A 27859-nucleotide genomic window follows, 5' to 3' on the forward strand; every position below is an offset into this window, starting at 1 on the left:
CACGCAGTCAGTAAAACAGAAGCAGGCTATGAACGGCATGAACCCAGTATAGGCTGAGCATCCCTAACCCAAAATGTTCCAGAATCTGAACTTTTTGAGCACCAACATGACAGGAAATTCTCACTGGAGCATTCTTATTTCAGACTTTCAAATTTGGGATGCTCGACCAGGAAGTATATTCCCAAATCCCCCAAATCCCAAGTCTGAAACAATTCTGTGGTCCCCGTGTGCAAGAGAAAGTGGTAACAGGAGGAAAACAAGTGAAGCTGGAGTTAAAATACTTCCCTGTGTCTGACTTGGGAGGCAAAGGGGTCTACATGTTTACTGAGGGATCTATTTTATCTACAACCTGCTGTCTGCATCTGCATCAGGTTATCCACACTGCTTCCTTCCCATGTCCCAGTGATTCTGTTTTCTTACCTCTGCATGAGGAAAAGGTGGTTCTGGAAGATACACCTTACTCTGTTTGTTGTGACAAAGCCTGTTGAAGAGGAAAAACACATCAGCATGTGAGGAAGAGCACACGCCAGCATCTGTTGCCACCTAGTGGCAGCAGTGCAAATATTAAATACTGAAGTTTAAAAATTTCTTGCCAGTGAATTTCACTGTGAATGAAAGCCAGTGACTACAGAACACAGATGTACCTCGTGAGCACTGTTTTAAACTTTAGAATTCTTCAAAACATTTTTTCTTAAAATATAAACTTATTTTGGAATAATTTTAGATTTAAAGAAAAACTGCAAAGACAGTACAGAGTTCCCATGTACCTTTCACCCTGTGTCCCCAGAGTTAACATCTGATATGAGTGGCACAGTTGTTAACTAAGAAACTAACATCAGGAAAGGACAATCAACTAAACTCCAGACTTCATTCAGATTTCACTAGTTTTTCCAATCATGCCCCTTTTCTGTTCAGGATCCAAGATGCCATATTGCATTTAGTTGTGATCAGTTTCATAAAGAAAGTGATCTACCTTGACACATGGCTTCTGCTTTTGTCCATGCATTCTTTTTTTTTTTTTTTTTTGAGATGGGAGTTTCACTCTTGTTGCTCAGGCTGGAGTGCAATGGTGTAATCTCGGCTCACTACAACCTCCACCTCCTGGGTTCAAGTGATTCTCTTGCCTCAACCTTCTGAGTAGCTGGGATCACAGGCATGCAGCACCACACCCAGCTAATTTTGTATTTTTAGTAGAGAAAGGGTTTCACTATGTTGCCCAGGCTGGTCTTGAACTCCTGACCTCAGGTGATCCACCTGCCTCGGCCTCCAAAAGTGCTGGGATTACAGGCATGAGCCACTGTGCCTGGCCTTGTTTGTTTTTGGGATGGAGTTTCGCTCTTGTTGCCCAGCTGGAGTACAATGGCAAGATCTCGGCTCACTGCAACCTCTGCTTCCTGGGTTCAAGCAATTCTCCTGTCTCAGCCTCCCGAGCAGCTGGGATTACAGGTGTCCACAACCACGCCTGGCTAATTTTTGTATTTTTAGTAGAGACGGGGTTTCACCATGTTGGTCAGGCTGGTCTCAAACTGTTGACCTCAGGTGATCCACCCATCTTGGCCTCTCAAAGTGCTGGGATTACAAGCATGAGCCACCACACCCGACCCATGAATTCTTTTTAACAGCAGCATTGCTAACTCCAACCAGAGAAGAACCAAGCATCATGGGCTAGAGACACTGTGAATGTTTCTGGTAATTTACATTTGCTTTTTCCTAGGCAGAGATGACTTTGAAATACTGAGATGTCTGGGTAAAGCAAACGAGGCAAAAAGTTTACAGCTGATAAATCAACATATGTGGCTGTTGTGCAGGTTTGACATTTTTAAAAAATGTCACTACTTTGAGGAGAGGAGCTCAGGACTTCAGGGCTTGGATTTTGTATTAACTTAATACACTGTATCTAATTTTTCCTACTCTTAAGTTTCTTTAACTTGGTTTTATAAACATCACTTTATACCCTTTTTGGAAGATATAAATATGGAAGAGCAAGATGCTTTTGGAGGGTTACCTTACGATATCTAAATAGACACTAGTTGTGTCTTTATTTCTAGCTCAGGAAGACAGATAAATGTTAAGAGCTTAGTTCTAAACTTATTCCGATTGTTCCAAAGGACATTATCCTACATCCATTAAAGGCAGAGACTAGCGATACAGAAGAGATAAGGGTATGATTAGAGACTGTGAAGCTCACCTACATGACACTTAGGCCAGTTCTGCTAACAGATCCTTCATGCTCTGCCCTAGAATCCTCATGCAGGCCCAACAGACAGGGACCCACCCCCTTTCTAAGACAGAGGTTGAAGGACCTGATTAGAGTTCGCTTCTTCTGGGGGAAGCTGCTGGGGTTTAAAAGGAGAGCTGTGTATACCAGATTATCAGGAAGAATGAAGAATAAATGATGCTTTCAGGATCATCTCAAATTGGGAATCTGAGAGACCCTCCTGCTCCCTGATGGCCAGACCTCAGGTACCACACACTCCCCAGGGTACTGCTTGTTCAGCAAAGGATCAGGGCCAGGCATGGTGGCTCAGGACTGTAATCCCACCCAACTCTTGGAAGCCAAGGCGGGAGGATCACCCAGGAGTTAAGAGACCAGCCTGGGCAACATGTTGAAATCCCATCTGTAAAAAAATACAAAAATTAGCTGGGCATGATGGTGATATCTGTAGTTCCAGCTACTCAGGAGACTGAGGTGGGAGGATCCCTTGAGACCAGGAGGTTGAGGCTGCAGTGAGCCGTGATTATGCTATTGCACTCCAGCCTGGGCAACAGAGAGCCTGTCTCAAAAACAAACACATACCCCAAACCCCACAAAAGAGCTGAGAGAGCTTTTGAGAACTATTCTCTCCCAACTCCATTTCCTGCAAAAACAAAACCAACCCAAACAACCAACCCCTTAGCTCGGAGCAAGGGCGGACACCAGATAGGAAGGGGCTGGGCCTCTGCAGGCGTCAAAGCAGGACCATGTAGAAGCCAGAGCAGAACCTCTGAGAACAGGAAGCACAGAGCCAGGGAACCAGAGTGGCAGGGAGTAAGCCCAGGACAGCAGGCCAGGCCTGAGGCTGAGCACAGAGCAGCCCAGCTGTGAGGCACCCATTCGGAGCACCAGAGGAAGCCAAACCCTCAGATCAGGCTGTGGGGGTCCTGGCATGGGGGCTGGGACTTGCTAAGTTAGTGCAGGTCTGGAGCTAGTAGCTGTCCATTTTAGTGACTGAGTTCCCTATTTAGGGAGAAAGGGTGCTTTACAACAAGGCTGCATGAAGGAGAACAGAAAAGTAAAAAAGAGAGAAACACAGAGAAATCTCTCAGGCTCAAGGAATCCTTCTGCCTCAGCCTCCCGAGTAGCTGGAACTGCGGACATGCACCACCATGCCACGCTAATATTTTAATCTTTTGTGGAAATGAGGTCTTGCTGTGTTGCTCAGGCTGATTTCGAACTCCTGGACTCAAGCAACCCTCCTGCCTGGCCTCCTGAAGTGCTGGGATTACAGGTGTGAGCCTCTCTGACAGGCTTCTTTCTATTTCTTTAACCATTTATCTTCACACTTTTCTTAAATATTTGTTCTCTACTGACCCTGAAAATGCAGGCATTTCTTACCTGGAGTTCCATCCTTTCCCCACTGCCTGTTCTTCAAAGCTGAAATCCTCTCCCCCGGCAATCCCATTCATTCCTGTGGCAATCCCCACCACTCAACTACCTCAATGCTGAGGACACTCCAACCTGTGAGTCCAGCCTGGGCATCTCAGATCTTCGGATTAGAAAAGTTTCACCTGCACATCCCCTGCCTCAGGCACCGTGAATGCCCTCAGGGACAAAGCCAAACTAAGTTAACCACCCTTGCTGTATGAACTGACACTTCCTTTGTAGAACCTATTTTGTTTGGGGTCAACACAGTCTACCACACTAGAAACCGAGTCAATCTTGATTGCTACCTTTTCTGTATCAAGCAACCAGTAAGTCCTGTCTGCTGTACTTCCTAATTGCCTCTCAAATTGCTTCCTGCCTTGCTTTCCTCCAGGATGGTAGAGACTGGAGTCTCCAGTCCCTCGGCCTCTGCAAAGACTCGCGTCTTGTACTTCAGTTTCACCCCCTTCCACCCGCCCCCCCCAACAAACTTCACTTAATTGCTGAAGGATCTACATAAAATGCACATATAATTATGTTCATTGCCTGCTTAGAATCCTCCAGTGAATCCCCACCATGGACAGGATCCCTCTAGCCTTATACCCCGCCACTCCCTAACCTGAACTTCATACGGTAACAATAAAGAACTAAGGATTGTTCTCTGAACAAACCAAACTATTCAAACCTCCCACCTATGTTTCAGCCTGTGTTATCCTCTCGACCCACACTATCACCCCCGGCAGCCCACCCAGCTCATCCTTAAATAGGATTTCTGTCTGGCTGATTCTTGGTCATTCTTCAGGAGTACCTCCTTCCAGAATGCCTTTCCTAAACCCCCAAATGGGGTCACCACCCCTTCTCTGAATACCATACAGCTATATGTAGGTGTGTGTATATATCTCCATCAGATTATTTCTGAGTGGTAAGGGGTTGACACAGCTGCCTCTTCCTTCACAGTACAGATTCCTCAAGGTCAGGGACCTTTGTATCCTCACTGCTTTGGCACTTAAAGGTTTATGGATTGAACAAAATAAAACTATAGATGGAAACAAGAATAATATGATCACTGAGTTTAAGAGTCTATGGGAGGAATATTTGACAAGCTTTTAAGACAGAGACACATTTCGTGTCTCAGCATGGGAAAACTACTGCAAAGATGTTGATTTCTAATTTATAGGTCTGTGGACTCAACAAGATACTCTGAAAACTGATAAAGTGATTCTATAATTCTTACACAAAAATAAGTAAGCAAAAATAGCTCCAGGAATTCTAAGAAAAATGCTGGAGAAATGTACTTTACCACAGAGTAAAATTATAAGTGAGGCTGCAGTTATTAAGATTTCTTAGCCTCATGATGGCCAAAGAATGAATGGATCACTCAATCAGGATAGTCTAGAACAAAACCAAGTACATATGAAAGTCTGGCATATTGATACAAAATCAGCTGAAAAAATTAACATTATTCCATAAGTAGTACTTGGGCAGGTAACTACTTAACTATTTGGGGAAAAAAATGAAGTTAATGCTTCTCTTCATACATTATACTAAAACAAATTCCAGATAAAACAGTTAAGGGGTGATGTAAAAAAAGAAAGAAAGAAGCTACAATAAAACTGAAAGAAAGTATGTTTAGCCATGTGACACCTACAGGGGCAAGACTTTTCTAAACACAATATCAAAAGAACAAACTGCAAAAGAGACTAAAACCAGCAGTATAAAAAACTAAAAAAAAACTTCTTGCAAAAAAACAAACAAAAAAATCAAAGACCTAAATGCAATGTGGTACCCTAATTTGGATCCTGAACAGAAAAAAAACAAAAAAAAAATTTGTGGAAAAACTGGTGCAATCAGAATAAAGATCAGACTTAATAATAATATACTAATGTCATTTTTAAAATATGGACTAATGAACATGGTCACGTGAGACATTAACATTTGGGGCAACTGAGGAAGAGTACATGGGAACCCTCTATACTGTGTACTTTTCTGAAAATCTAAAATCATTCCAAAGTAGTCAGTTTATTATTTAAAAAATGAAAAAAGAAAAAAATGAGAAAAAAAGTCTAATAAATATATCCGTAATACATATATAAGGAGTTTGAATAAATTTATGGAGTGGTACAAAACCTCTAATGAGAAAATGGGGAAGAAGAGAACAATTTACAGAAAAATCTTTCTGGAAAGCAATTTAGATTCAGATGATAAACATTAAAAAATATTTATACCCTTTGTTCCAGTAATTCTACTTTTAGTAATTTACCTAAAGCAAAAGTTGTCATGATATACACAGAGAATATTAACTGAACATTTATTATGAAAAGCAAAAAAATTGGGAAAAGCCTTTCCATCCAGTAGTAATAGTTAACTAAATCATACCATATACAAATAATGTACAAAAGATTTAATAACGTAGTCATGTAAAATTTATGTTCTTAAGATTTGATAATGCTTTAATCAAATATTTAATTTTTAAAAGCAGGATTCAAAATTAAATATTCAGTATGATCCTGACATAAGAAGAAATAAATCAGAATGCTAAAAGTGGTGTGTTATTTCTGAATAGCAGGATTATGGGGTCAGTTTTTTCTTTTTTGAGACGAAGTCTCGCTTTGTTGCCCAGGCTGGAGTGCAGTGGCTGATCTTGGCTCACTGCAACCTCTGCCTCCCAGGTTCAAGCCTCCCAAGTAGCTGGGATTATGGCGCCTGCCACCAGGCCCGGCTGATTTTTGTATTTTGGCCAAGACAGGGTTTCGCCATGTTGGCCAGGCAGGTCTCAAACTCCTTACTTCATGTGATCCACCCACCTCAGCCTCCCCAAGTGCTAGGATTACAGGTGTGAGCCACCGCGCCTGACCGGCATCAGTTTATTTTACTGTCTCGTGTAACTTTAATTTTTTTCTATGGTAAACACATATTATATTAGAAACTAACAAATATCTAAAAACCAGAAACACAAAAACAACCTCCTATCATTTTTGTATTCCTGACTTCTGTCAAATAAAATACTCCAACATCATGAAACATATGTGGTGGGTGAAAACTGGACTTGAAGAGCACACACCCTGCTGGCTCCAACCACAGAGGCCCACAGGGCTGGCCTGGGGGTATCTTCTTTAGTATAATTCTAAGGATCTGGAAGGAGAAATTCAGAGCACACTGATGAAATTTGCAAGTGATACTGAGGGTAGACTGCTCATTACTCAAGATAACCTTCCTCTGCTGGGAAAAAAAAGACTCTGTTCACAAAGGATAAAATTCACTGGGTATGAATAAAAAGTGACAAAGGGCCAGGCGAGGTGGCTCATGTCTATAATCCCAGCACTTTCGGAGGCTGAGGCGGGTGGATCACCTGAGGTTGGAAGTTCAAGACCAGCTTGACCAACATGGTAAAACCCCATCTCTACTAAAAATACAAAAGTTAGCAGGGTATGGTGGTGCATGCCTATAATTTCAGCTACTTGGGAGGCTGAGGCAGGAGAATTGCTTGAATCCGGGAGGTGGAGGTTGCAGTGAGCCGAGATCTTGTCACTGCTCTCCAGCCTGGGTAGAGTAAGACTCTGTCTCAAAAAAAAAAAAAAAAAAAAAAAAAAGAGTGACAAAGAATAATAATTTGTACATGGGATAGAGAAGCCTGTATGAGCCTAAACATGGGGGAAAAAAGATCACAGAAGGGAAGGAAAAAAGTACTTTAAAAAAGTAAGGGTTGGGGGCAGTGTAACTGAATATGGTACGAGAGGATGGTGTACACATTCCCTTTTCATTAGAAACTCAGTAGGTGCTGTGTCTATGTGGCTACCACACGACTGAAAGGGATTAAACGCACCCTAGACTGTCTGTGTCACAGCCCTGGAATGTTTGGGAAGCACCATTCTAAGGCACCAATGGGGATATTGTAAAGGTTATTTCCTTCTCCTTCCTTTATTTTTGGTCAGGTGAATTAGATTCAAGCATGCATCTAAATAACCCTAAAAAGGTTCACTAACTTCATATTCTTTAATATTCCACCAAGTCTAGGATTTCATCAATTTTCTGATGTAACAAAATTTTGTCAAATATCATACTACTTCAATTTTTTTAAATCTAGTTTTTCTGGCCAGGTGCATTGACTCACGCCTGTAATCCCAGCATTTTGGGAGGCCGAGGTGGGCGGATCACAAGGTTAGGAGTTTGAGACCAGCCTGACCAACATGGTGAAACCCTGTCTCTACTAAAAATACAAGAATTAGCCAGGGTGGTGGCGAGTGCCTGTAATCTCACCTATGTGGCAGGCTGAGGCAGGAGAACTGCTTGAACTTGGGAGGCAGAGATTGCAGTGAGCCAAGATCGCGTCACTGCACTCCAGCCTGGGCAACAGAGTGAGACTCTGTCTCAAAAAAAAAAAAAAAAAGTCTAGTTTTTCTTCTCGGATTTTGTACTATACATTTTAGACAACATGAGCTTGGGCTTGAAAACTTGTTTAACTTTTAGAATGTCATTTCACCCAGCAACAGGCAGAGGGTGACATGTGAGAAGTATATAACATTTTGTTACCAATTTTGAAAGTGCTGGACTAAGGTAAGTCTCTGCCTTGCATCCTTCTCTCTTTTACCATTATTACTCTAAAATTAGCAATGCAACCGATTTGACTTTTAATAATGCCATCTTCTCATCACAGACACAGAAAAACAACAAAATGAAATTTTCATAGTATTGTGAGAAAAAAAACAGATTATTTTTATTTTTACTGCTTGAATATCCTGAATCAAATAAAATTTATAGAAAAAAACACTGACATACCACTCAGCAAAAATCTGGGAAAACTCCAGTGAACTGTTAGCCACAGGGGAGATGAAGTAGAGGGGGACGCTGGAGAGCCCGGCCGAGTCAATGTACTGATACAGGCACTCCAGGAGGTCATAGATCACTCCAGAAGGATAGCAGGGAACCAACACGTTTCCTCCATTCCGGACTGTCAGAGCTAGAAAAGTGGATGCCAGAGGAGAAAAAAACATCGCATCAAAAGGACGGTGTTACAAAGACAGACTATAACTTGTCAAGTAAGATTTGCATTTGATTTCCTACTTCTGTTTTCAAGATTCACTCACGTGTCTAATCATCTGCTTCTTTTGAAGAACACACCAAAGCAGGGGATGCTAGAGGCGGATACCTACTTTTTCATCACTGTCTAATCTAGGTCCCTCGGAATAGAGTATGTGATTAGAGGTTTGGGTTTTTCCCAATGTCAGCTAAGCTTCAGGACAGAGCCTCCAAGCTCCTTCCTGTTTTACAGTCTGCTCAAAAATGTGCTGGATTTGTGTCTGTGCAGTCTCTGACCATGGCTGAATGACCTATAAGGAAATAGGCTGGGTTCTTCTGTTTAACATGTGTCTACAGTAATGAGTTAGTAGTATTTTATTTTCTTTCATTAACATTTGTCTGCAGGAAAATCCTCTATACTTTAAATACTCAGCTCATATAGCTGCTGTAACCTGAGTGCTGGTGGACCTGTTATTTCTAGAGTATGGTGCAGTGGAGAAAATCAACATCGCTGGTCACAGCTCAAGGGCATGGCTCGAATCCTTTGTCCCAACCCACGGGACCACAATAAAGCTGCTACAACCTTCCTTGGCCTCAGTTTCTGCATCAGTTACATGAAAAGAATGAGATCAGTAATTTTCAAGCTTCAGTTTGCGTAAAAATGCCAGAAACATGTGGAAAATGCAGCTTTTTCTCCGGGCATCTCCTTTCCCCAGAGAGTCTGACTTTCTGACTTACTAGGTTTAAGGTAGGGCCCAGTCCCCAAATACACATTTTTAATAAGTAACACCACTGATCTTAAGACATGTGGACCCCACTTTGGGAGACCAAATTAGATGTAAGATTCCTTTCAAGCGTGAAGTTCTTTGAGTCTATAATTCTAGGTTATAAACAAACATATATATATATACCAAGACTCTATTTGAGATTATTCCAATTATTTTTCTAAGGTACAAATAAATTACCTTTAGGTTAGTATCAAAGAACAAAAACAGACTAGGTTTATTAGCATGGCTAAGTGACATTTCAAAGAACAGTGCCGGCCGGGCGCAGTGGCTCAAGCCTGTAATCCCAGCACTTTGGGAGGCCGAGGCGGGTGGATCACGAGGTCAAGAGATCGAGACCATCCCGGTCAACACGGTGAAACCCCGTCTCTACTAAAAATATAAAAAATTAGCTGGGCATGGTTGCGCGTGCCTGTAATCCCAGCTACTCAGGAGGCTGAGGCAGGAGAATTGCCTGAACCCAGGAGGCGGAGGTTGCGGTGAGCCGAGATCGCGCCATTGCACTCCAGCCTGGGTAACAAGAGCGAAACTCCGTCTCAAAAAAAAAAAAGAACAGTGCCATCCATGTATACTGTAAGACAACGACCACTTCTTTTTCCTAGAGGAGAAGTAGTATCGCTTAAGGTTGCTAGAGGTGAGAGTCTGAGCTCATTAACATCTCTGGTAGCTGTTAGGCACTGAATGTGTGTGCCCCCCACAAGATACTTATGTTGTAGGCCTAACCCCAACTGTGATGGTATGGAAAGGCAGGGACTTTGGGAAGAAATTAAGTTTAGATGAGGTCACGACAGTGGAGGCCCCTTGATGGGATTCGTGACCTCATAAGAGGAAGAGAGGACAGGCATGGTGGCTCACGCCTATAATCCAGCACTTTGGGAGGCCGAGCTAGGTGGTCAGGAGTTCGAGACCAGCCAGGCCAACATAGTGAAACCTGTCTCTACTAAAAATACAAAAATTAGCTGCACATGGTGGCACACATCTGTAGTCCCAGCTACCCAGGAGGCGGAGGTTGCAGTGAGCCGAGATTGTGCCACTACACTCCAGTCTGGGCGACAGAGTGAGACTCTGTCTCAAAAAAAAGAAGAAGAGGAAGAGACACCAGATCTACCCTTCTTCTCCACGTGAGGACACAGCAAGATCGCGGTCATCTGCATCAAGAAATGCCCATGCTGGCACCCTGATCTCAGACTTCCCGGTCTCTAGAAATGTGAGAAGTTAACGTCTGTGATATTTTGTTACAGCAGCTCAAACTAAGACAGTAACCAATCTATTTGCCTAAATGAGAGGCAGAACTTCCAGATTTAGTGACAGTTATAGAAAAAGGAAAATAAATTTCTTCCAGGTAGAAAATGCCCCACAGCTCTCTTAATTTAGTCTTTCCCCAAAAGAAGAAAAAAATCAAACCAACCAAATATTAGTGGGGAAAAAATATACCTGTTTTGCCAGGTGCGGTGGCTCACGCCTGTAATCCCAGCACTTTGGGAGGCTGAGGTGGGTGGATCGCCTGAGGTCAGCAGTTCCAGACCAGCCTGGCCAACATGGTGAAACCCCATCTCTACTAAAAATACAAAAATTAGCCAGGTGTGGTGGCACACACCTGTAGTCTTAGCTACTCGGGAGGCTGAGACAGGAGAATTGCTTGAACCCAGGAGACGGAGGTTGCAGTGAGCCAAGATCACGCCACTGCACTCCAGCCTGGGTGACAGAGCAAGACTTCATCTCAAAAAAAAAATATATATATATATATACACATATATATATATAAAAAACAACATAACTATATATTATATATAAAAATATATACTATATATATGTAAACTGTTCACTGTATCGCTGTTGTGTATTCAAAGTGTAACACTCTTTTCTGTGCTATTATCTGCAAAGATATACCGCCTCCCTTAAACTTTGATAGCTGCTACCCTGTAAGCACTCCTTCCTTCCCCCATTATTGTAAAGTATTACATTTATTATTGTAAAATAAATCCAAGATAGACCATACAACATTAGATGAGAGACGGCTGCACACCTAGGTTGCTGCAGAACTCTCCCACCATGCCATCTGGGTTTGCAGTGGGGATCTGGGTAAGGCCTGTCAGAATAAGAACATCGCTGTTTTTGAGAGAAGCTTGGTCCATGGGCTGAAAAAGAACAGAGAAATATGGTTAGCAATTTTAAAAGGAATATTACCTACAAACAGTGAAGGAATAAGAGAACACAGACATTGCTCTACGTTTAACCCATCATCGAGTTCACTGGGGTTCTCTAAGGGATAGTTGGTCCTTAACCACTTAACCATTGGCTGCCTAAGTTGGGTGGGGACTGATGGGAGGAGGCACGAGGGAGCTCTATGCAGGGATGGACAAGTTCTGTATCTTCACTGGGGCAGTGATTATATCATATCAGAATTCAGTTTTATACATTTAAGATATTTGTGTTTCGCCATATATGCATTTTACCCCCGTTAAAACAAGGTATCTTACATTTCTGTAATGCTTTCTTATTTTCTAAATGCTATCTCACACGACATCAGTGATTTCCAAGCTTCATGTGAGTCAGAATCTCCTGGCGGGTGTGCTTAAACACGGATTGCTGGGCCCACTCCCAGCGTTTCAGATTCAGATTGGGGTGGGGCCTGAGAATCTGCATTTTCACATTCCCAGGAGATGCTGCCCTTGCTGGCCTGGAGAATCACACTTTGAGAAGCACACATTATAGAATTTGATTCTCAAAGGAACTCTGAAGCACAGGAAACAAACACACGCTATGGGAATATAGAAATTGGGACTCAAAGACTTAAGGAGATTTACACTAAGTCCCAGTGGCATAGAAGCCACGAAGAACCCTGGGATTGGGAATTAGAGGGTCAAATCTACTCCCAATTCCATGACCAGCCTCATGATCTCAGTCAAGGCTCTGAGCTGGGTTTCCTATAACATGGGGCTATTTCCTGACCCATCTCCCTTAGATGCCTTCTATAAGTCTCGAAGGTTAACATCCACGATCTTCTTGTGAACTAGGAAATCCCAGGACACACTACTCTGTGATTCTTAGGATGCTATGTTTTTATTTTTACTCACCACAGCTTGAATTTAATTTTGATTGTTTTCAAAGCATTTCAAAAAATATTACCCTTTCTAAATAAATTAAGATTAAAATAAGAAACCAAAATGAGGGTCCATGGATGGAGAAGCTGGAGAGCTCACAGGAGAGCTCAGAAAGGCTTCCATCTGTAATACATCCTTTCCTCTTCTCCACTGAAAATACCCCGTGGATCATCAGAAGAAAAAAGCCAGCAACACAGTTTACTAAGAAGGCTTCTGCCTCTCTTTTCTGTCCCACCCGATTTTGCAATAAATAAAATTCCAAATAAAGCAAAGTCTCATCATCTGTATGGTGGTCTCTGAGTAGCTGTGCCTTTTGAGTATTTTCCTTTCACCTTCTCTTATATATAAGCATGGATACATGAGCTTCATTACTTTTTAAATAACATAATTTTGGTCATATGTTATAAGCAGGTTTATATTCTGAAAAACATTTCTTTAATATGGACACAGGAAAAGACCAGTGGTGGAGACAGCTGTATGTGAATAGCTTCTATTTTCTATTTGCACAAGTATATTCCAATGTATTTAAGAGCGTTTTCTCTGCTTGGACAGAACTCGTCTATTTGTACTTCTCCAACAAATACATATGCATCCATTGTTTCCAGAGAAGAGAGGAAGGGCAGTACAGGACGGTGATTCTTAGCAGCAGATGTGTAAGGGGCCTCGGATTGTTCCTCGTGTGTGAGTATCAACTGGAAAGAAACTTGAATGGTGACAAAGGAACCAAGCGTCAATGGGTAGCAGTTAGCTTAAAATGGCAACCATTTTATATGGACCTTGTTAGAATAAGCCAATAATAATCCTGAGAGATGAAGAGAGACGAGGGACTTTAGAGGACCCAGGAAACTTCTGAAATGGTATATACAATTCTGTGTATACTTTTCTTGTTTTTTTGAGACAGCTCTGTTGCCCAGACTAGAGTGCAGTGGTGCCATCTTGGCTCACTGCAATGGAGGTTCAAGTGGTTCTGCTGCCTCAGCCTGCCGAGTAGCTGGGATTACAGGTGCTCGCCACCAAGCCTCGCCAATTTTTGTATTTTTAGTAGAGACAAGTTTTCACCACGTTGGCCAGGCTGGTTTTGTACTCCTGACTTCAAGTGATCTGCCTGCCGTGGCCTCCCAGAGTCCTGGAATTATGACCATAACGAGCCACCACACCCAGCCTCTGTGTATACTTTCCCATAAATGTAACTCAGTGGTGAAACAAGGCCATGAACCCCAAAAGATTAAGAACTACTGATCCACATGTGAGCTCAACATCTGAGGCTGCAGTGAGCTATGTTCATCCGCACCACTGTACTTCAGCCTGGGCAGCAGTGCAAGACTCTCTCCCTCTCCAACAACACAAAAGAACTACTAATCCAGATAAAAACATATAACACAGAGCAAACTCTGAAAACATTACCTCTTAACCTTAGCCATCAGCATCTTCTTCCTTTGAAAATTAAATGACCACCAACAAACAAACAGAGGCAGTGCTATAGTACGAATGTCACCGAGTTGGAACCGTTGTAAGATACCTCATGATCAAGTCAGACTGGACGTTGGTAATTTTAGCCCTTAACTCAGAGACATTTCTCGTTGATTCCCAGGGCTACTGTGAAGAAGCAGGCTTAAAAGGCTTTTAGTGACACTCTCCAAACAAAGCTGATACCTCAGACAGCTCCATTTCACCACCAAAGGGCAAATGTATAGATTACACGTGTCAATGACCACTTGCCGAGTGCTGCAAACGGGAACATTTTGTTCAAACACACACACAAAGAAAAACCCATCTTGTCCAAGTATCAACTAAAAACACCTTATAAAGTTGACAGTTATAAACAACTGATTTTTCTTCTTGGTCACTTTGCAAGCTGGGGACCCCTGGCCAGTGACGCCTCACCTGGGCCTCACTCAGCCATACGAGTGTGCTGCAGCTTATCTGTTATTGCTCGTACCTGTGTTCAGTGGTTCCCGAGCTCTTGTACGGCACCCAAGAAGAATGAGAATACACTGAACATTGAAGGGTGAGGAGGGCAAAGAAGAATTTTATTGAGTGACAGAACAGCTATCAGCAGAGATGGGATGTGGGGGGTGGTCCCCTGCCCCTGCAGTCAGGTGGTTCTCTTCTCTTATTGACTGGGTCTGCGGTCTTTACAGGCAGAGGATGGGCATGCATGCTGATTGGTTTTTGAGTATGCAAAAAAGGTTAAAGCAAAGACACCACTAAAAGGTGGGTATTACAGTATAGAAAACCAATTAGGAAAGGGTAGGTATATGTAAAATAGGTGAAGGGTGGGGATCAGTCAGGGGAAAAGTGCACCAAACAGGGAGACAGATTCTCAATCTGGTCCAAAGATTTAACTTGTAGCTTGGCTTTCAGGCTTGAAACTGTCTTCCACTTGGAGGCAGGGTTTCACTGGGTACCCACTCCTGTCTGCCCAGCCATTTGGTTGCCTCCTGTTGCTATCACAAACCTGAGGAATATTTTGATAAACCCCAAGCCTACGAGGGCTGTGGCCACGGTGTCAGGCCTCTGATGCTTCATTTTGATTGAACGCATGGCAAAGGCATGAGAAGAAGAAGACGTGGTCCCTAGAAGCATATAATCCAGTTGAAGTAAACATTTATGTATAATTTTTAAAAAAAGATTTTTTGAAAACCCACAGAAAGTAGTATAATGCAAATTTTAAGAATTTGCACTGAGTATACAGCTGCACCAGGCCAGGTGAGGTCAGTAACACATGGCTTTTTGGCAGAGGATGTTTTGCTCCAGTTCTCTTTTCTTCCTTGTCTAAGAAACTTAAGACTCAGTTTCAACAGCCTGGGTCACTCACTGCCTTTGGAACATCTCCCAAACATCTCTCCCTTCCCCTATACCAAGCTGTCCCTTTAACATGTGCCCTGGAGCATCTAATACTTTCCATCTCAGCACGGATCACTCCAAACTGAAAGTACTATTTACTTGTCTGTGTCCCCACGGGACTCTGAAGCTCCGTGAAGAAAAGAACATTGTTTCCCCATTGCCTAGCAAAATGCCTGGCAGACAGCATTTACTACACAAACATTTGCTGAACACACAAATACAAAAAAACAACAAGATCTGGTAGGAAACATGAGAATTTCATACCGGGAGAGAGTGCAGTGGGAGCCAGGAAGGTGAGAGGAAGCATTGCCCACTGCAGGAGGGGCAGAGGACACGGGCAGGGGAAGGCAGAGTGCAGACACCAAATGAATCTATTTGGCCAGGATGGAGAGTGTACTTTGGGCCAGAGAAAGGAGTCGAGTAAAGACAGTGCAATTGGTAAGGGGCCAAAAAGGTCAGCATCATGCCCACTGACAGAGCAGGCAGTGAGGAGCCAACAGTCTGAAGCAGCAAATGACATTCTGGTAACAGCAATTAGGAGACTTCACTAAAGGAGGTCAGTGAGAGCAAACAGAACATTTTTAAGGCCCGGGTAGCAGTCCAGACACAGAGAAACAAATTATAACGTCATGGCAGGTGAGGAGATGGAAACAGCAGATCCACTCGACTGATCACCTGCACCCTGGAGAAAAGTTCTGTATGTACACACCTTCTTCCCCATTATAACTTCTGTAAATTTCATGTTTCTTCTATAGCCTCGCATACTCCCACAAGCAGAGGTTTAGGAATATCACTAACTACATGAGGTAATGAATGAACAACTAAACAAATGCACATAAATTGTATACATTATTTCTGAAAGAAGGAAATATTCTGCAGAGAGAAGCTGTACAGCTAGATAACACAAACAAGACAGCAGGCGTGGAAGGAAACAGGTGGAGGGCCAGCAAATCGTCCGGTCTCCCGCTCCTTGCTTCATGGGACCGACCTCCAACCGATCCATGGACTATTAGTAGCTCAGCTTCCCTGCTGCCCTTGCTGCCAAATATATTAGGCTTAGCTTTTACTGTAGAGCTTCCAGATCAGAGCATAGTACTGCAGAAACAGCAAAACATTTGGGAAAATTCAGAGGGAAGAAAACAATACAAAAAACAAACCTACCCAGCAACTGCCTTAGTTCTTAAAAATTCGACTCAGCTGGGCACAGTGGCTCATGCCTGTAATCCCAGAACTTTGGGAGGCTCAGGCAGGTGGATCACTTGAGCCCAGGAGTTCGAAACCAGCCTCGGGAACATGGCAAAACCCCAACTCCACAAAAAACACAAAAAAATTGGCCTGGCATGGTGGTGTCCGCCTACACTTCTAGCTACTGAGAAGGCTGAGATGGGAGAATCTCTTAAGCCAAGGAGGCAGAAGCTGCAGTGAGCTGAGATCCCGCCCCTGCACTCCAGCCTGAGTGACAGAGGACTCTGTGTAAAAACACACACACACACACACACACACAAAAATTGATTCAAGAAATCCAAATTTAAGATTATCTTCTTTAGATTTAAGAGAAGAAACTGCACTGATTACTGTCACAGTCTTTACTTATTTATTTGTTTGTTTTTGAGACAGAATCTTGCTCTGTTGCTCAGACTGGAGTGCAGTAGTGTGATCTCAGCTCACTGCAGCCTCAACCTCCTTGCACTCAAGTGAGACTCCCAACTCAGCTACCTAAGTAGCTGGGACCACAGGCGCGTGCCACCAGGGCCAGCTAATTTCTGTATTTTTTGTAGAGATGGAGTTTTGCCATGTTGCCCAGGCTGGTCTCGAACTCCTGGGCTTAAGTGATCCTCCTGTCTCGATCTCCAAAAGTGCTGGGTTTACAAGTGTGAGCCACCGGGCCCGACCAGTGCCAGAGTCTTTAAGATCCCAAGAAAATGAGCCAATAGGAGCATTCCCCGGACCTTCAAAGGGAAAAGGATCATGAAGTGTACAAGGGCAGGAAATGTGCCAGCTCTAGACATTCTCATAAGCCAACCACCGCCTTCCACCCCCATGGATAAGAACAAATTCCCATAGCGAAGAATAAAACTTCATAAGCTCAGAGAATGACTGGGTGGAAAAGGCCAATTCATTTTCTTTTCTTTATTTTCTTTATTTCTTTTTTTTTCTTTGACATCACCATATCGATCAGAAAAATTCATTTTCTTTTATTTCATTTCTTAAACAAATTCTTTCCAAAACTCTAAGCCAGAGCTTCTTAACCTGATAAATAACAATGGGCTTCTGAGGACTCCATAACTCAGGGTATCCAGAAATAAAAAGCGAAGTCTGCGTCAATGTACATATATGTTTTATTAATTTCTTTGGAGTAGTTTTCATCAAATTCTTACTATCAGGCTTTTAGTTAATGACCCAGAAAATGTTAAGAACCACTGCTCTAAGGCAGATATCCCCCTGTGGAACCCTTGCTTTCAAATCATCCGTCCTCTCCTTCTCCCTCATAGCCCCAGGAGCCTCAGAAACCAGAGAATCACGTGTCTTAGCTTCAAGGCCAAAAGTTATATGGGAAGGAAATAGCCCACTGACTGGCTGTGCTTCATTTTCCAAATTTATTTCAGGCCAGAGACCAAAGTGTTGGAGAGTCTTCAAGGCCTTCAGGTGAGAGCTAAAGGGGTAGGATGGATACTTTTCCAGGTCTCTTTTGTGGTCAGAAGGATGAGAAAAGATCAAAACAATAAACAAACTACACCTAAACACAAACGAAAACATATGGTCAAGAGTAAGAATAAAATACTCTACCATGCCCTACAATTTTCCATACTTCAAATCTTAGCCTTGTAAGAACATCAGTGTCACATACTAATAGAAACTAACCAGGCCAGGGGTGGTGGCTCATGCCTGTAATCTCAGCACTTTGGGAGGATGAGGTGGGTCAATCACTTGAACCCATGAGTTTGCAACCAGCCTGGGCAATGTGACAAAACCCTGTTTCTACCAAAAAAAAAAAAAAAAAAAAACAACAAAAAACAAACAAACAAAAAAAAACAGGTGTGCTGGTGCACTGCAATCTCAGCTACTTAAGAGGCTGAGGTGGGAGGATCATCTGAGCCTGGAGAGTCTGAGGTTGCAGTAAGCCATGATAGTGCCACTGCAATCCAACCTGGGCAACAGAATGAGACTGTCTCAAAAGAAAAATAAATAATAAAACTAAGCCCTAATGTCCAGGTATATGTAGCTTTTGCTATACTATGCTGGGGAATTTCACATCTAAAACTCAAGTGTACCCCTGAAGCGAGGCAGAATAGCCAAGAAGCTATTGAAATAACAGGACTATTACGTTGCCTTTTCAAACCAACATAATACCAAAGGAGGTATTCAAATACAGGTTCACAAGCCACAAGCAAATCCATTTATTTGATTTCCAGGGCCAGAAAGGCCACGGCTCCAATAATCAGAAGTGCTTGCTAGTTACTGCTAATATATTCATGGGATCTTTCCAACAGGTGCTGGTTGTTTTGTTCTATTAGTATTATCACTTTTAATCTGTGCCCTGGGCTCTCTTTCTGGGCAGACTGTACAACTGTTTGAAATAAGATTTTTTTCAGGAAAAAAAGCTTGAAACCATTAAATGTCTAACAGTGAGAGAGAGTTAAACATTTCATGGTATAGCCACATGACAGACCACCAGGCAGATATCAAATGTCATGTGGTAGGTCCATGAAGACCTAAGGAAACTACAGTTCATCAGAAAGAGTAGAAAAGCAGGCTGCAAATAGCTCTTAATGTTAGGATTCGTATAATTTTTAATCTCTTCTCTTCTCTGAGATTTTTGTACTTTCCAGAATTACTACAATAAATACAAAATAAAATTTTCTAATCAGAAATAGAAGAAAATAGTATTATTTCAAAATAAGGCGTCTATTATGGCTCCCGATAAGACCACACATGGGCATGAGCTGCTGGCATGTTCTCAGAATCTATTTTTGTGTTTATTTATTTATTTATTTAGAGACAGGGTCTCCCTCTGTTGCCCAGGCTGGGACATACTGGTGCAGTCACAACTCACCGTAGCCTAACCTCCCTGACTCAAGTGATCCTCCCACCTCAGCATCCCAAGTAGCTGGGACCAGAGGCATGTGCCACCCAGCCTCTTTTTTGTTTTTGTAGAGACAAGATCCCACCGTGTTGTCCAAGCTGATCTCAAACACTCCTGAGCTCCAGCGATCCTCCCACCTTGGCCTCCCAAGGTGCTGGGATTATGGGCGTGAGCCACTGTGCTCTGCCATACTCCCAGAATGTAAACTGAGGTAGAGAGGTGCTCAGAAGGACAGCTGACAAATTTGAGAAACTCAACCAAAATTGGAATAAATTCCTGGGGAAACTGAGGGTCTTGGAATGGGGAGAAAATGGCAGGCAAACACCTCTACTGCGGGTGGAGGACAGATTGGGTAAAAACCCTTTGTCCTTTTTTCTTTCCTCCATATTACAGTTGGCAGATTGTGGCCGGTTCCAGCCTCCTGTGAGAATGAAAATGCCAGAATAGCAGGATGGAGGTTCACAGACCACCCTGACAGTCCTTGCCTGTTCCCTCACACCACAAGGGCAAAATGGTGACAAGTCAGGGAGACACATTCAGGAGAAACAAGGTCTGAAGCAGAGGCATGAGAGGAGGGTCCCTGTGGTTGAAGCAAGAAGAGCTTCCAGGGACTCAAACAAGACCACTGAGGAAAGCAGCATCTACTACTCATGGTGAGCTAAAACCTGTCCTTAAACCTGTGGGAGAATTAGTGAACCAGACAGAGCAGGAATATATGTATTAATATGTCCCCAAAAATACATACAGGGAGATTAAAATGAGCAAGTATAAAGAGAAACAACCAGAAATACTGTGATCAAAAGTATAATTGTGGAGATGAAGAGTTGAAACATAGGCTGAGGAGCAAGAATGCATTCAGGAGCTGGCAGATTTTTTTCCGGAGGTTTCATGAAGTAGACAGGAAATACACAAGGAAAGAGATGTGTCAGCATCTATATACTAGAAATTCCATAAAAAGAAAACCAGGGGTAAGTAATTTAAGAAATGACTAAGAATTTTTTTAAGTTAAAGGAGATTGGAAGACCTCACAGATACCACACTAACAGGAAAAACACACTGAAGAAAAATCACTGTAAAACTTACAAATATTAATGTGAAAATTCTAAAAGCAGATATCCCACATAATGGAACACAAATCTAAACGGCATCAGAGTTCTTAATGACAACAAGAGATACAAGTGGAAAATGAAGTTGTATTTCCAAAGCCTTATCATGTCAAAGTTTTTTGCCTTCAATTTTTAATCCATCCAAGCTATCATTTAAATGGGAGAAAAGAATTAAAGATATTCGTAGTAATTCAAGGCCAAAAGCTTACCACTTCAAGACCCCCTAGATTCCCATTCCTCAAGCATTCCTGGAAAAAGAAAAGTCAATCTAGCAGGATGTTATGAGATCCTGCATGTGGAAAGTAAGGTTGAAAAACTTACAACGTATCTCAATGAAGATCACCGTTATTGCAATAAGGAATATATTCACCATCCTATGTATATTCTAAATGACCCACAACTAAAATTCTAGATGGTTTCACCATGGTGGGCATGGGGTATGGTGTGCAAAGGAAGGGAGAAAGATGGGGGAGACAAGAGGGCAGTGTGGCTTTGCAGGGAAAGATACAGATACTGATAAATAAGATAGCAACAGAAAAAATAAACCAAGAGGTGAGGCGTGGTGGTACACACCTGTAAGGTCAAGAGATGGAGACCATCCTGGTCAACATGGTGAAACCCCATCTGTACTAAAAATACAAAAATTAGCTGGGCGTGGTGGCGCATGCCTGTAGTCTCAGCTACTTAGGAGGCTGACGCAGGAGAATCGTTTGAACCCAGGAGGCGGAGGTTGCAGCGAGCTGAGATCATGCCACTGCATTCCAGCCTGGTGACAGAGCAAAACTCTGTCTCAAAGAAAAAAAAAATAACTCAGAAGAATAAAAATAAAATGTGAATTTTCACACATACAGAAGGAAATTTACCCTTCTAAAGGAAGGCAAAAAAAGACTGGGGAAAGAATGAACTAAAAACATGAAAGAAGACAGCAGAACTACAACAGTCATCAGAAGAAACATAAACAGGCTCACCAACCAAGAGACACTAGATTAAAAAAAATTCTGGCCAAGCACAGTGGCTCATGCCTGTAATCCCAGCACTTTGGGAGGCCAAAGGTGGATGGATCACTAGAGCCCAGGAGTTTGAGACCAGCATGGGCAATATAGGGAGACCCTGTCTCTACATGGTGGCATGTGCCTGTAGTCCCAGCTACTTGGGAGACTAAGGTGGGAAGATTGCTTGAACCCCAAAGGCAGAGGCTGCAGTGAGCCGAGACTGTGCCACTGTACTCTAGCCTGAGTGACAGAGCCAGACCTTGCCTTAAAAAAAAAAAAAAAGAAAGAAAAACAAAAAACAGGCACATATGAAATGGGAAAAAGTCTCTTGGCTTTTAATGCAGTTTTTATAGAAAAAAAAAAAATCATTGAAGCATCCTGATAAAAAAGAATAACTGATCAATAAAATACAATGATCATGAATATATAGACTCCTGAATATACAGCTTATAAATATGAAAAGTAAAAACTGGTAAAACTACAGTGAGAAATAAATAAATCAACAAGTAACATAGTTTTTTCAGAAATCAGTAGCTAAGCAAAGATAAAAGACTTGAATGACGCAAAAAACTCAAATACATAAAGAAAAATTTTACCCAACAGTGAATACACATTCTTTTTCAAGACACGTAGAACAGTTACAAAAATAGATTGTGCTTCAAAGGAAGCCTAATCAAATTTCAGTCCATCAGGATATGTTTATTATAATGCAAAAGATTAGAATTCTGAAACATATCCTTAAAAAAAGTTCCTCTAATCGTATGTCTAATCAGACTGAATGGACTAGAAACAAACAAACAAACTGTAAAATAGCCTTTGGTTATTGAAATCATGAACATTATAAAGAATATTATGACATCCTTGGAGATGAATGACAAAGCACTGCACATAAAAAATGTAACAGAGTAAAACTACACTAAGACAGAAACCGGTTGCTTTAAACACATTTATGGAAAAGCAAAGACTGAAACACACTTGGTAAGTATTAAAATAAACAGAGTAAATTAGAAGGAAGGAAAGAAGAAAGGAAATAAAGGGCAGAACAGAGGATGCAAATACAACCAGAACAATTAAAACCAAAAAGTTATTTTTTGAATAAAATCAAAAACCAGACAACCTCTGGCAAGTCTGACCAAGATGGTGAAAATAAACTTTAGAATGAAAACAGACTTATACAAAAAGGTTAAACAAATAAAAGAGGATTATAAATAGCTTTATGCCTCTGATTTTGAAAACCTAGGCAAAAAGGACAAATCTCTGCCAAAATTCTGGCACCATTTTGGCCCAGAAAATATGGTTCAGTAACAGTAATCCAGGTCCAGACAGTTTTATGGAACATTTGACAAAGCTTTCAGGAAAAGATAATCCCTATCTCATATTTTTCTTTCTGACATTAGAAAAAGAGAGAAAGGCTCCCAAATCACTTTATGAGACTAACACACCTTAGTTTCCAACAAATGAAGATAGAGGAAAATAATACGTGGGCTCATTTTCCACCTATGACTATAGATTATAAACTTCAATGAAACACTCACCAACTGATTCCTGGAGAGTATTTAAGAAAAAAATAGATTGTAATCAAGCAAGATTTATCCCAGGAATACAGGATGGTTAAATGTGAGAAAAGCCAACACTACAATCTGCTACATTCACGGTCTCAAAGGAGAAAAATCAAAGTTGCTCTCACATGCTCAAAACCATCCGATAAGGTAAAACACTTACGTCTGACTTTTAAAAAATCAGAAAGTTGGGAATAAAGGAGACACTCCTTAACTTGACAAATAAAAATGGTGCAGTAAGCATGATGTTTAATGAACAAACTACAAAAGTTTTCCTTTCAGTCTTACACAAGACGAGGATGCCCACTATCACCACTGCTGTGCAACCCAGTACAACAGGGCCCAGTCATAGGATGAGAAAAAGGAATAAAAAATATAAAGGTTAGAAGAGAGGTGAGAAAAGTGTTACTTCTTTGGAAGATAATATCAGTAGCTAAATATTAGAATTAAGAGAATTCAGCATGGTTGCTAAATATCAAATCAATTAAAATACCGATTATAAAAAATATAAAATCGAATAAAAAAATATTGAGACCCCATGCTCAGTAAAGGTTAGCTCTCTTCCTCTCCATGTGGGAGGCTACACTTTTTGGCCTCAACTTTCCTTTAGCGCAACCATTCTTACACAATACTATTTTTCTTCTTTCCACTGTCTGTTGCTAAAAGTTCCCTATGGCGCAGTCTTTGGCTCTCAGACCTTTATTTAGATTTTTTTTTTTTTTGAGATGGAGTCTCTCTCTGTCGCCCAGGCTGGAGTGCAATGTCATGATCTTGGCTCATTGCAACTTCCACCTCTTGGGTTCAAGCAATTCTCCTGCCTCAGCCTCCCAAGTAGCTGGGATTACAGGTGCACAGCACTATGCCTGGCTCATTTTTGTATTTTTAGTAGAAACAGGGTTTCACCATGTGGGTCAGGCTGGTCTCAAAACTCCTGACCTCCAGATCCGCCTGCCCTGGCCTCCCAAAGTGCTGGGATTACAGGCTTTTGATTTTAAAACTGTGACAACCCTCCAGTTTGTCTCCAGACTTGTCTTCACATCACAGTTCCAGCTGGGTATTTCCATCTGTCTAATGCTCTCCCAAATTCACCTTCATGAAACCCACTACCCTCTTCTGCAACAAACGGCCCTCTGCCAACTCTTCCTTGTTAACTGGGTTAGTGGTCATTAACAGCATTCTCAATGTCATGCAGACATGAGATCTCTAACTTTTATTCTTCCTTAAGATAGTGGGAATTCAACAAATGTTTCTTGAATTAAAGACCCCCCAATGTTTTCTTTAACTCTCTTCTCCACTCTTACTGCCTCTGGTTTAATCCAAAGCCTTATTTCTTTGTGTTTATCAGGATTCTACAGCAGCCTGTGATATTCTTCCTAGTTAGTAGGGATTCCACTCAAGTAGACCAGTGACTAGCAAACTTTGCTGTAACATTTAAAGTAGAATTCTGCCACTATAATGCTTTTTTTTTTTTTTTTGGAGACAGGGTCTTGCTCTGTTGCCCAGGCTAGAGTGCAATGGCACAAACATGGCTCACTGCAGCCTCAACTTCCTGGGCTGAAGTATTCCTCATGTCTTAGCCTCTGGAACAGCTGGGACCACAGGCACATGCCACTACACCTGGCTAATTGTTTTGTTTTGTTTTTTTACTTTTTGTAGAGATGGGATCTTGCTATGTTGCCCAGGCTGGTCTTGAATTCCTGGGCTCAAGCAGTCATCTTGCCTTGGCCTCCCAAAATGCTGTGATTACAGGCATGAGCCACCATGTGCATACTGAGCCATAAACAATCCATAAACAAATAGGCATGGCTGTACTTAAACAAAATACTATATGCTAAAACAGGTGGCATGCCACACACAGTGCCTAGGCCACAATTTGCTAACATCTGCATTAAACTATCAAGTTTTTCAAACCAAAACTTTTCACATCCTTGCTAATTCAATACAGAATCCAATTACGTGGATAGAGAAAAATCTATTTTTTTCTTTTTTACATATAACACAGTTGCCAGCTAGAAGTTAAAATTAATTACTTAAGTACGTGGCTCATTACTTTCAAGACCTTATTTCCCTTTAAATTTATAGACCTTGTAAGAATAATTTACTGGAAATTACATCAATAGTACTGTAAAGGCTTTGAACTAAATAGGACAAAGTGGAAGAGTTGGCAGCCAAGTCATCCTTCTGTCTTTTATGGAAGAACTGAGGGAATGACAGAAGCTGCCAATAAAAAACTCTGATTCAATGAAGCAGATGATGATGACATTGATGGGCTTTTGATTTCAATAAGCAGGAAAGGCCCAGAACTCTGCTAGATGCAGGAAAAAATAGCAACGTCCCCTTTAGACCTTGAGATGAAACTTGGTTATAAAAGAAGGTATGAAGAAACAAGGCAGAATGGCAGCTCAGAACATCCTACTGTTCCCGACTAGAGCACAGCATGCTTCTCCCTGTATTAAAATGGGGGTCTGCTAATTACTAACTTAGCCATTCCATAACGTGTACATGTATCAAGACATCATGTATACATAAATATATACAATTTTTATTTGTAATTAAAAAATGAATAGTTTCTTTCTTTCCTTGCCGGTAGTGCGCCGATGTTTGAAGAACATGGTGAATGTTCCTCAAAAGCACTAGACTTTGTGTAAGAAGCATGGTCAGCACCAACCCCACAGAGTGACACGGTACAAGAAGGGCAAGGATGATCTGTATGCCGAGGGAAAGCGGCTGAATGGCAGGAAGAAGTGGCTGTGTAGGCAGACCAAGCCAATCCGGAAAAAGGCTAAAACTACAAACGAGATTATGCTAAGGCTGAAGTGTTGGGCCCAACTGCAGAGATCTAAGAGAATGCTGGCTATTAAGAGATGCAAGCATTTTTAACTGGGAAGGGATGAAAGGAGGAAAGGCCAAGCGATCCAGTTTTTAGCTTCATCTTTGGTTTTATTATGAAGGCAATAAAAGTTTGAGGTTATGTTAAAAAATAAATAATAGGCCAGGTGTGGTGGCTGTAGTCCTATCTACTTGGGAGGATTGCCTGAGCCCAGGAGTTTGAGATTACAGTGAGCTACGGCTGCACCACTGCACTCCAATCTGGGTGACAGAACAAGCTCTTCTCTCTATGTAAACAGATATAGGTAGAAAAATAAATAGAACATGGACTTTCACAAGCTACTTAATGTATCTATATACCCATTCAACAGTTAACTAATGTCCTCCACTCCCTATTACAAACAGAAACAACCAACATTCAGGAAATGAACAGTAACTTATTTATAAATACCTAAAGGAGTATCACATTCATAAGCATGTTTATATGTACTAGGCTTCTTGTCAAATATGACTTCAATGAATAACTTAAAATCTTCCAATAGTTTCCCTCTCCACATTAAAATAAAACAAAAACTCTTCCCCATAGCCTGCTAGCACTTACATGACATGGTGCCTGCCACTCTCTCGACCTCACTGCTCACCTCCATGCTGCAACCACAATGGCCTTCTCTGACCTCAAACATGCCCAGCTTGTTCCTGCTTTAGGGGCCCTTCGCTGGCCATCCATTTGTAATTACAAACACCCACAGCTTCACATGGCTAATTTCTCTGTTTTTCTTTTTTCTTTCTTTTTTTTCTTTTTTCTGTGATGGAGTCTCCGTCTGTCACCCAGGCTGGATGCAGTGGCCCGATCTCAGTTCACTACAACCTCTGTCTCCCAAGTTCAAGTGATTCTCCTGCCTCAGCCCCCCAAGTAGCTGGGATTACAGGTACACATCATCACACCCAACTAATTTTTTTATTTATAGTAGAGACGGGGTTTCACCATGTTGGCCAGGTTGGTCTTGAACTCCTGACTTAAAGTGATCGACTTGTCTCAGCCTCCCAAAGTGTTGGGATTACAGGCATGAGCCACCATGCCCGGCCTTTTTTGTTTTTCCTTGGGGCAGAATCTCACTCTGTCACCCAGACTGGAGTGCAGTGGTGCAATCTCAGCTGACTACAACCTCTGCCTCCCAGGCTCAAGTGATCCTTCTGCCTTAGCCTCCCAAATAGCTAGGCCCACAGCGTGTGCCACCATACCCAGATAGTTTTTGTATTTTTTGTAGGGACAGGGTTTCGCCATATTGCCCAGGCTGGTCTTGAACTCCTAGGCTCAAGCAATTCTCCCACTTCTGCTTCTCAAAGTGCTGGGATTACAGGTGTGAGCCACCGCTGACACGGCTTATTTCTCCAGGTCTCAGTTCACGTGAGATTTTCCCACTGGCTTTCCTGGGCACCCAATCTAAACCAGTGTCTATCACTCTGAAAACCACCCTGATTTACTGTTTTCAGTACTCATATCACAATCGGAAATGACCATGCAGTTTGTTTATGTCCTATGCACCATCCTCTCCCCAACATCATCAACTCCCCTACAACATAAGATCCATGAGCAGGGGCTCCCCAATACTGATATGTGTGTATGACACTTGACACTTGGCCCATGGGAAGAATTTTAAATAGTTAATATTTGCTAAGTAAATGCATAACCGTCTGTGTCCCACATCAGGCTATGGTCTTTGGAAGAACTGGGGGATTTCAGAATCCTAGGAGTGACCCTCAAGGTAGCAGGACTATTTCAGAGAAACCTGTAGGTGGAAATGTTGGAACTCCAATAGTCTAACTTGGCTAGAGAGTATCTGCAGAAAACTAATCTGGGAAGATTTTAAAATGGCTGATGGTACGCTGGATACATTCTGAATTTGAGTTAAGA

General features: G+C 41.9%; 1 protein-coding gene across 1 annotated transcript in view; it reads right to left on the reverse strand.

The window, feature by feature from the left end:
• INTS9 (integrator complex subunit 9) overlaps positions 1-27859 on the reverse strand; it is a 121291-nt gene that overhangs the window by 18215 nt on the left and 75217 nt on the right. The window contains exons 9-11 of the mRNA XM_064368755.1: positions 11450-11561; positions 8399-8579; positions 421-481 (exon numbers count right to left, since the gene is read on the reverse strand). Coding sequence (XP_064224825.1) covers positions 421-481; positions 8399-8579; positions 11450-11561 — 354 coding nt within the window. The remainder of the gene's footprint in view (positions 1-420; positions 482-8398; positions 8580-11449; positions 11562-27859) is intronic.

This window comes from Aotus nancymaae, unplaced genomic scaffold (assembly GCF_030222135.1).
Source record: "Aotus nancymaae isolate 86718 unplaced genomic scaffold, 86718_ANA_hifiasm-v0.15.2.pri h1tg000079l, whole genome shotgun sequence".
Taxonomy (NCBI): Eukaryota; Metazoa; Chordata; class Mammalia; order Primates; family Aotidae; genus Aotus; species Aotus nancymaae.